The following is an 11166-nucleotide window of genomic DNA, read 5'->3' as shown; positions in this document are numbered from 1 at the left end:
GTGTGATGAGAGAGAGGACGCGTTTATGCATTCCAGGTATCAGACATAAGTTATGAAGCTTCACAGGTGCACACACACACACAGGCACACATACATATTACTTAAGGACACACACTTACTACTACACTCAAATTTGGATGACATTGGACGCATGTGACGGATTTGCTTTTACTTGTTGGATTGAAAAAGTGTCCTTGTCTGAATTTTGGCAACATTATGATTAAATTTCATCATAAGAATTTCCTGAATTTCCACCTGAATCACCTTTTTTATGTGGGCCAGTCCATACTTTCCCTTTTTCCAGGTCGAAAATCCAATTTAAAAAAACTTAATAAACAAGAACAAGTGAGAATAGATGTTATCTTACAATTGTGTTCCAGCTTTATAGATCACATTTGCACCTATAGCTACGTGGGACTGAGATCCGAGCACAGATGTGTCACAGATTGGATTGCATTGAGACTGCAGTGTGTTCAGCATACATTTACACCTTGCATTACAGGCAATTGCTGCTTGTCTTGATAACAGATAACATTTTAATGCCACAATTCTGGTCTCTTCTGTCCGCATCGCTGTGACAGATATTTGTGAGGCGTTGAAAGACAGCATAGGCAGACAGCAGTCTAACGCACTTGAACAGAGGCAGGGGCTTGAAGAGAAAGTCTGATGACTGATGATCAGGCTGTTCAGAAGCATTCTTTTCTTTTTGAGGTGTTCCTCTAGTCGTCATGGTAGGGTGGAGTTTCACATCACATGCTTGGAATTAATTCCAGTCTGATTAGTTGTAATATTTGGTATGTGTCCACAAACTGATTTGACTCAGAGTCCAGGGCAGCTCCTCATCCTCACAGAAAGTGATGAGCTCTGCGAGTAGGATTTTATATAAACCATATGAGACATGGGGGATTCAATATGTGGGACATATGTTCCATAATGAAGTCAAACTGTGCATCTGGATGGAATATGTGCAGTTTGAGAGCATGCTGAGATTTATGCACAGTTTGTGGTTTGTGTTAGTGTGAGGCAGTGTATGCAAGTGTGCGTCCCATACCTACATAATACATTTATACGGTGTTAAATCTACATATCCATATACAGTATATGCAGTTTGTATACACTGTGTTATACTGTATGTATAACATTTGTGTCTGCACATCTGTGTTTTGTTATGTGGACTTGCTTCTGTGATTTGCCAAGTTCATGACTGAAACAGGATGTTGGGCCTGGACATAAATGGAGAAGGAGCGTTCTACAGTTATTGAACTTAAAATATGACCATAACCGTGAAGGAATTTGGATTATGCTGACATGATCTTGCAATAGAATTAGTTGATGAATGGCATTTTTACATTTTTATAGCATGTTATGCAATTAAATGGAAACATGCTGATACACCGTGTGCTTCTCTTGTGGGCTGCTCTTGTGTCAATGTGCAGGGCCTGAAGCAGGAGCCTGTCACCGCCTTTCACGCCAAATCAGGGCTGTCAGCCTGGGTCAAAGATCAGCTCAAAGGGTCAGAGGTCAGGGGTGAGTGTTTGGTATGAACTGAGCTATTGGATTAGGTGAGGGGTGAAAGTTGCAAATTTTGGGATGCAAAATGTTAGAAAAGGTTTAGAAATGCACTGAAATAATACATTAAAATTACACATAATGCACAACAAATCATATACGGCATGATGATGTTTTTCCGTGTAATTCATCCTCCTGTCGGTGCAAAATTGAACAATTGCCACAGCTCTTGCAACGGGACTGTAACCTAAAACATGACTCACTATGTTGCACTGACTCCCACAGTTAATCTAACAAAACTTGTTTATTTTGAGGTGCAATAAAACTCTACTTTGATCTGCGGCTCTCATTTAAAATGGAAAGCGAGCCGTAGCTACATCCCAGCATTGGGTTTAATCTGTGTCCGACACAGTGTAAACATGGAGCAGATGAAGCACATAAATGTGTGTTATATCCTGTGATTGGCTGCATGTTTGTACAGTTTGTGTAGTTGAGTTTTAGCAAAGTGGACAAATAGAGAGAGACGTGCACACAAACAAATTGAGTTGTGGGTTTTACATGATTTATTTGACAATAAAAGTAAAGTAGCGCGGCGCCATCCACTGCCTTTTATTAGACTAACAACCAGATACACTGACACAGGAATGGAAACATTACAACCATGGGAATGTTCTCTATCTCTGCATCTTTATTCTGTCTAAGTGATATGACAGCACAAATTCTTTGATGTGTTGCAGCTGCTGATGCCTGCATAATGCTTGATGCCTGCATTATCTGATAGGAGTAGGAGGACAAGATGGGCCAGGTTAGAAGGAACAAGATGGGAAATGATAGCACTGATAGTGGGACAAAGTGCGGTTCACACAGAGCAAACATCTGCTTGGCCTCTGCATTATCGCTTGACATGTGTCTTTCCTCGTGTGTAATATTAAAATCCTAATTGTTCAGCATAACTAGTGATTGTCTTGCTAAAATATTGCAAATAGAAATTACTTGTTGTTCAAAAGGAAAACGCTAGAATAAAAATACATTTCCGCACATTTCTGACAGTGGTGGAATGAATCTTTGGCCTTAAACTGATTACATGAAGCAAGATCAAGTAAACCAAATCCATAAATCCTGAATAGCTATTAATCACTTTCAGTTTTATTCCTTTACTTCTGTGAAATAGTGATGTCACCCCACAACAGTCACACAGAGGACAGAGATAACTGCAAGCCAAATTTGCATACTGCTTATCTAGTTTGTAGCGAGTTTTGTCTGTTGTATGGTTCATATAGGAAAGTATCCCATTTCTAACAGGGCTCCATTCTGTTTAGTTTAGTATTACAGACACACTACTTTTTTTTACTGCAATGTTTTCTATCCAGTCATGTCTGAGCATTTAATTGCCACTTTTCTGTCAGTCTCCTCCTCTTTCTTCACATTCCTCAGCCCCCTTTTCTCCTCCACTTGTCCCTTACATTGCTCCTCTTTAACTCTTCCTCATTTTCCTGTTTCCTCTCCCAGCTCACTCCCTGCTCGTCTCTCCTTTCTCACATTAACCCATCATCTGTTTTCCTCCCACGTCCCTCTCTTGTCCCTCCCTCTGCCGGCTCTCCCCTCCTTGCTCGTCCTTTTTCTCTCCTCACCTCTCCTCTGCCTCGTCCTGCTCCCAAAGCTCTTTGAACTCAGGTAGCTGAGCAACATTCCACAACATAACCCCTGGATGCAAGGCTGGTGAAGGGGAAAAAAAACTAGACTGAGAGGTGCTGTAGTCAGCTTCAATAAGTCCTGTCAGACTTCAAAGTCTCCCTCTCTCTTTCTCACTCGCTCTCTCTCAAACGCATACACACACGAACACACGTACACACCAGATCAAAACACAATTTGTCCCACTTTTTACAGGCTACTACAAGTAATGGTAAGTGTAGTTTAGGTAGATAAATAATAAATAATAAAGGAAATTCAGATAAACAGAGATTCAGACAACATAAAAAGTTATAAAATACTCATAACAGCATCAAAATCAAAAAAGAAGTCAAAGGACAGAGACAAAGGGATTCAAGTTTCAGTGAGGTCACTATGCAGTAATATTTAGATAATTATGTGCAGTGAAGAAACTCCACAGGTATCAAGTAACTCTAGAAAGGCTGTGATTGTTTGTTCTGTTTGAGTCAGCAGACCGTGTGTGTGTGTGTGTGTGTGTGTGTGTGTGTGTGTGTGCGTGTGTGTGTTTGTTTGTTTCATGCCGAGTTTTCTATGAAACATTATGTCAACATCTCTGTCTTGCAGATCAATGTCTTGTGTGTCTTTTTGTGACCAGTTCTGTTGTTGTGGCAGGTTTCCTCCTTCATCTTTTAGTGTGTGTGTGTGAGAGAGAGAGAGTGCGTGTCTATGCAGCTTGCAGAGGGGGATTCCAGTGTGTAGGCTACTGTTTATAAAGCAGCCTCCATTGGTTTTTGGCTTTGGTTTTGAGGTTGTTATTAAAGGCTTATGGAAAGTGCTGTGTTTACTTAAACTTATTTGTATTATATCAGTTTGAAGATGTTTTTACCCGGCGCCTCTTGTTACTCCAGAGTTAAGAAAGCTAGTTTTCTTCATGGATGCACATTCCAAGCATAGCAAAGCAGAAATAAGAATCTCTTTCCCACTGTGGTTTGGACGACACAGAGAAATAACTTGGAAAGAATTTAATCAAACCATTTAGAATGTATTTTGTTTTGGTTGAACAATTTCAGCAAGAGAATTATATAACTGCATCTCAGTTGTTGAGTGTTTGGGGCTGTTTGGTGCATTTTCTTCAGTTAAATAGACCGAAGCACGATCCTGCTGGAAATGATTACAGTGATGTTTGATTTACATCTGTAAATTACATTTGATCGGTCATGCAGCTGTGTAGAGTTCAAATGCAATATTACTGGAGTGCCACTGGATGGAGCCATGCCCACATGTTCCGCTGAGTTACTGAATCATTCAAACGCAAAAGTGACTTTGACACTTTTGTCCTTTGAATCAACTTTTGAACTTCTGATTGAGAGTGGAATCGACTCCACTCCAAGTCCTCACATGTAGAATAGAAACATGTCAGACATATTTTAGTCTAGTTTTGTGGTTCTTACAACATGTGGTTTTTGAATTGCACCCTGGTGGTGTGCCAGATTACTCTGAAATTCTGATGTTGTGGCATTTGATTGCTAAGTAATAGACTTTATGAATTTAATTATGATTCTCTTCTAGATACGAATTTGAATTTTTGTTGCAAATATCCCAACTTGTCTTTGTGTTTACACATGTGAGGGTCACATGCAAACAAACTGTGACCACATTGTCCTTGAATTTCACAAGCCAATCCACATTCTCAGTCTTTTGGGGATAATCACTATTTTCACAACTTTGCAGCTGAGATTCAGATAATTATTTCAGCATCTGCAACTCTTCAGCCTGTCCACTTCTCGTGCTTTTGTTTTGAGGTATTGCTGTCTGTGGACAGATCGGGGTGGCTGGCTGCGAGCCCCTGACCCCTATGGTTCATCTGTTGGAGGAGAAGAAGTAAGAGTGCAGAGACTACGAGAGCCACTTCTGCCCTGAGGAACCCCGTCCCATAACCGCTCATTATGCTTGTGAATGAAGAAACCTTAAGGGACAGGAATATGTGTGAGGTGAAAGCCTTCCGCAAGTTTGTGACAGTCAGGTCTTCAATCTGTAAGTCTAGTGACAACGTTCATATATCATATTTACACCTTCGACCTTGCTCGGAATGCATCACTTATACGAACGTTTAATGTCAGACAGATATGGATGAGCCAGAGTTTTTCATCCTGCAGTGGTAAAGCAAGTGCAGGAAATATTTAGAACGCTTTGATTCATCTGACACATCTATCAACTCACTCTTCAAAGTATTAGAAGTACTCCAGGTTATAAACGGTACAGTTTGGCATAACTTTGTGATCACCTCAGAGTCAGAGGGACCATGGTAAGTTATAAATAGGACACTGGAGGCAATATTTTTATACATACCTCAGTACAATGTAATGATCTAAATTAAATTCTTACTCATAGGTTTTCTGGAGGTTTCTGCAAGGAGTGAAATGAAGATATGAAAGGTGAAACAGACGTATAAAGACCCAGTAGACAAAATGTAAGCAGCATGCTTGAATAAAACGTATGTATAGTTTCTTCTTGAGTCCATCACGGCCAGTTAATTTATAATTAATAAAGATCTACACTGTGTCAACGCCTGTCACACTTCAGAGAGTCTTTTTGCCACACGGTCAGCCCTCTCCAAATCCATAAATACTATCCGCTGTCTGAAATATCCAAGCCACAATTAGATGAGTGTTTTGTTTCGTCGCTCTGTTGGACGGGCCAATATTTCACGTGAGAGTTTCCCCCCCCAACTGATTTAGTGCTGGCTGTGCTCAGGGGCAGGACACACTCTGCTGGCAAGGGTTTGCTCTGCCTGGCTGCCAAAGTCAAGCTGGATGTTTTTCAGGCTGTATTTACTGCTACAGTATTATTTGAAGTTGTGAATAAAAAGAGTCGTAACTCCAGTAATCATGGTCAACACTCTGTGGCTTTTAGCAGAGCCAATCTGAGTGTTGTTTGTACAGAAAATGACAGGAAATTTACATTTAATTCTGCTGTGACTGGGTTTTTACCAATCATCATCATCATCATCATTGTAATTCTACCTGAGTACCAACAATTAACATGGATTAATGAGGATAATTGCACACAGATTGCCAAAGATGCTGGCAGATTAGAAGCCACTAACAGCGCTTTCCAGACAGCTTGTATTTATTTATGGTGTAATGTGGGGCAGCTACAAGCTTATCTATGCATTACAAAATATTAAATACATACATGTATTTTATTAAGTGTACAAATGAGGGGATTTCACCTAACAATCATTAGAAAAATCATGAAAACATTACAACTGCCAAGGAGCCATTGCCTGTGTCTGTTTGTTGTTCGCAGGATTCTTCAAAAAAAACATTTTGCTGCAGATGTGAATCCAGGATATAAATATCTTTTGTATTGTTCATTGCCTCAAAAATAACACACCACTCTCAATGAAAACAAATGGCATATTTCTCCCATGATACAATATCAAAAGGCATCCAAATATAGAGCTGGTGGATACAAATATAAGCTTGGACAGGGGTCACAGTATCAAATATGGCAGAACAATGAAACAACCACTAATGTGTAGAAAAGATGATAATGAGGCAATAGCAAGCAAATGGATTTGATACATAATTAATAGTTATAGAGATACAGTAGATCCAGAAAAAACAATATGTTGGTTATAGTTGTTTCTGGCCTGAATATGATTAGAATAGGCTTGTTCAGCCTTGTTGGGAATATGCAGTCAACATCAGAACATGTCAGACATGTATGACAGGAGTAAGACGTGGATTTTGCATTAAAAATGTGTTTTAATTCAATTGGGATCTTAATACAGCCACCCAAATTTTGTGCAATAAACTCATCCTATATGAATGAATGCATGAATGATAGTGCAAGTAAGTAACAGAACAGAAACTCTGTGGAGGAGAACATGGAGGAGGAGTAAGGAAATGTCTTTAGGGAGCAGTGGGCCATGACATTAACACATTCATAAAACCCTGTGATATTGTATTTTTGCACGGTGGCTCTCTGAATATGAAAATGTAGGATCCCATAAGATGGACCATCAGCCACATCCGTGATTAATTGAAGGGCGGTCCTCCCTGACACAAGGGTATAAAAGTCTCGTCATAGTTGAAGAGATTCCATACGCCTCACTTAAAATGCAAAATGTAGCTTATGTGGAACCATTGTTTGAGATTTAATGGCTTTGGTAGGAAAAGGAACAGAAAAATGTCAAAAAGTTTAACCTTGAATCACAGGGTTAATGAATTTTGCTGATGTTTTTGTTCCGATAATAGGAACCACTGCCTTACAGTATTATTGTACTCTGTTCTGTAGAGGGTCGCCCACGCAATGCTGTGGTCACAGGAGGTTTTACAGAAACAATTTGTAGCTGAAGTCATTTTCTTTTTGAGAATCCAAAAAGTTACGTTGAACATCAAAGCGTCTCTCTGTCTCACCAGCTATGGGTGTTCGCAGCAGGCCTCCACTGCTGCATATGAGCATGAAAAATCCCAAACCTGAACGCCCACCACCTCAGCCAGCACGGTGATGTGGATGGAAGCAGCGGCGCCGTATACGAGGCCATAGGCTGAGCTGAAAGCAGCCAGATCAACAAATGTGTATAGGTTACTACACTGGGCAGAGGAGCAACACTGTGCCCTGTAAAATTACTGTAGCAGTCCTCTGCTGCACCTAAACACACAGGAGGCAGACAAGCATCAGCTGCAGCTACTGAACATAAGCATTGGCCCTATAATGTATGTACAAGGTGAGGATTGTTTTTTTTGCAGCAACTTTTTTAACATAACATTTTGAATTTAAGTAGCCTTTCATTGAACTCACCGTCCCTCCCCGTCTCAGATTTGCCACTCAAAGAAGACACACTTTGAATGCACCTCCTCTTCTCCGAGACAGTTTCATTTGTTCTTATAGAAATCCTCTTTTCCCAACAGTTTCAGGGTCAAACTCCCTCCTCCCTCTGCTTTGACCTTACTGAGACTGAGACCTTACTGGCTTTTAGGGGCCTCAGTAGCATTCCACATGCATACAGGTTAAGCTGGAGACACGCCAGGACCAGCATTGCACTCTTCCACGAGAAGCTGTCAATCAAGAGCTGGATGAGTGGAGTAAGGAGAAAGGTAAGAATGCACTATCCAGCGCAGGGCAAAGTGTTGGCCACCAGAACCCTCTTCTCAAAGTACAAACCCAGCATGGTCACACTGGAAGTCCATGTGAACACATTACCAAAACCTGCAAAACAATAGGGAAACAGAATGATGTACAGCTGTGTGTGAGTGTGTGAGGGTGAGGGTGAGTGTGTATTTGCATCACTTACCATTCAGGAAAGCAACTGTTAAGTAAAGCTGAACCAGGTTAGGAGCAAAAGCCCCCGTCGCCACTCCTAAGCTGCATAACAGACCTCCCATTATGACTGCTGAGCGCCGGCTACAAGCTCCAGGAGCTGCAAAGGCACACAGGAAGCACACATGAGAGGTCCAATATGTAAAAGAAATGAGGACGCTGCATAAATGAAAAGGTCATCCTGAGAAAAAGGACTATTTTTAGCTACTTTAAAAGTTATATTGTCATTGAAAATAGAAATTGAGTTAAACCACAGATGACTTAAGAGGTTTAGAGTATTCAAATTAATCCCAGAGCCTCTTACTGCCAGGGTGGGATCACATTTGCATAATGATTCAATTTCAAATGAATCGAAGATCTGAAAACATTCTTACACATCCTTGGTGGCAACAAATGATCAGACTTGTCATGTTTAAATATTCAATTCTGACAAGCTCTTTATGTAGGTGAGATGATAAACAACCACTCTAGTAGGAACGAATCAGCTCTCTGCTGGATGCTGTTGAGTGTTTTGTTAATAGCTGTTAAATTCTGCAGATGATTAAGATTTGTATGATTCATTCAACAGCCAAAAGAATTAGGCATCATGTTTTTGGCATGATTTCACTGCAAGATGAAGGGCGGGGGGCGGGACACACACAAGGGGGCTGTGTTTATGCTGAGTCATCTCAAGAATGAAAGGCTCAAGAGGAGCAATGATGTTTTGACAGATATGACACAGGCACAATTCATGTAATTACTGAGGGTTGATGAACACATACTGGTGTTTCAACAGTATATAATATTGTTTTGAATATAGTTTCATGTGTTAACCCAGTGACGCTTTCGTTGGCCTTAACCCATTTATTGAATCAATTCACTCATTGGCAAAACCTTAAACAACATTCACCAAGTCAGATCTCATTAACAGATTTTGCAAAACCCTAAACACATTCTCATTCACCAGAGCACACTTTGCACTGTGATTTTCATTTTGATGCTAAGTGCCAAACATCGGCCACAAAACACAACTACAACACGGTCGGCATCATTTACAGGCGACCACTCAAAATCCTTCACACATGTTTCGAATCATATGATGAAACCAAATCGTTTGACAATGGTTTCATTTAAATTTCCTCTTTTTCTTTTACAGTACTATACTTCTTATGTAAGTGCCAGATACTGCTGTCATACAAACTGCTAACAGTATGTGTACAGTATGTAAATAGGTAAAACAATAAAATTAAGTCTTTAAGATGTCTTAATGTAGTGTGTAATGAATGCTCAGTAGTGTAAAATATTGTCTGGCTTTATTTGCACTCTGTAAGTGTTTTGGTTTTGAGCAAAGATAAAATGGTTTTGAGTCCATTGTTTGATTTTGCCAGACGAGTCGAAGTTTTGTGAATGTGGTATGAGGACTGGGTTTCTTTTTCACAATTCTGAGAAAGTGGTGGGATGTTTCAAGAAAAGTACCTTTGCAATCGTGAAAAACTGTAATAGAGACTCAAGATTTACGTGCAGAAAAAATAGAAGAAACAGAAGAACAGAAGAAGAGATGTGATAATCACCCACAACATGGATGGCAGCCACAGCAATAGAAGTCATCCAATGTTGATGATGTTCCTGTTTCCGGTTTCAAAGTAGTGTTGTATCTCAACATTGAACACACCAAAGGCCTTGATGACCCCAAAGGTTAAGTATGAATGTGCCGTGGTCATTCGCATCTTCTGTTCCTTCAGAAATCCCCTTCACCTGCAGTGGATTCCGACATATTCAAAGGTTTAAAGACAGGGAGTGATGTAGCTTTAGTCCATTTTATTTTGCCATCAAAACAAAAAGCCAACAGGGAAATAAATTGCTTATAAGTTTAGAAGCTTTTGGCCAGGTGTGAACCATGTTGATGGAGGAAGAGTTATTATACGTTGCAGGCACTGGTTTTAGTTTCAGTCCCAGCGGTAATGACACTGGCATTCATTGAAGCGCTCAAAATAATTAGACTTGATTCAAGTGGCACATTTAAAAATCAAATTGCATCTAAAAAAATCTGAAAACGAAATGATGTTGAGGAACATGCTGGTTCATGGTGACACATAGGAAACAATCAACCAACATCACTGACCAGTACAATTGTAATTTCGTCAAAGGAAACCATTTTCAAAAATATTTGTAATCACAGTCTCGCACATATTGCTCCATTAAATTTTTTTATATATATTTAAGCGAATATTATATAAGAATCAATGGTTTAAAAGTTGCTGCAGAATGCTATTTGCCATCTTTTTGGGCCACAGCCAGCAGCTAAATGAGATTTAACATACTTGATAGGATTTGCCTCAATATCCTTTTTCACTTGATGAAAAATGTGTAATACACATAATAATAAAAAAGGATTCAGCTACCGCACAGCTTCTGTTTGCAAAAGGATTTCAAGCATTTCAATTATGAAGATTACCCACCTACTGAGTGATTAGAGTGCAATTCTGGCTCTGAATCATGACCTGCATAAACAGACACTACAGGGTCAGTCACAGGAAAAGTTCACGTTTTACACCCATTCTAAATCCTTATGCATGGAATTGCATTTTTATAATACTTGTCCTTCTCATATCAAAGCCATGCTGTGCCCCTTGCGTGTAATTTTAGGATTTATGTCTGATCTCATGGCCTTAACATGATGTCTTTGTTGTTTCATTCCTT

General features: G+C 39.8%; 1 protein-coding gene across 1 annotated transcript; it reads right to left on the bottom strand.

Annotated features, from left to right (window-relative positions):
* Positions 1-4927: 4927 nt before the first annotated feature.
* Positions 4928-10193, bottom strand: LOC142991875 (monocarboxylate transporter 13). Its single transcript, XM_076142043.1, is given in 9 exon segments — positions 4928-5107; positions 5109-5125; positions 7584-7649; positions 7652-7757; positions 7759-7818; positions 8046-8090; positions 8093-8376; positions 8462-8587; positions 10073-10193. Coding segments are annotated over 9 exon segments (1005 nt in total).
* Between the last annotated feature and the right edge of the window lie 973 nt (positions 10194-11166).

The sequence above is a fragment of the Genypterus blacodes genome, unplaced genomic scaffold, assembly GCF_046128005.1.
Source record: "Genypterus blacodes isolate CSIRO-AG114 ecotype Tasmania unplaced genomic scaffold, CSIRO-AGI_Gbla_v1 ptg000021l_1, whole genome shotgun sequence".
In the NCBI taxonomy this organism is placed as follows: Eukaryota; Metazoa; Chordata; class Actinopteri; order Ophidiiformes; family Ophidiidae; genus Genypterus; species Genypterus blacodes.
Note: the sequence above shows the minus strand (reverse complement) of the source record. Positions and strands in the feature narration are given on the sequence as shown.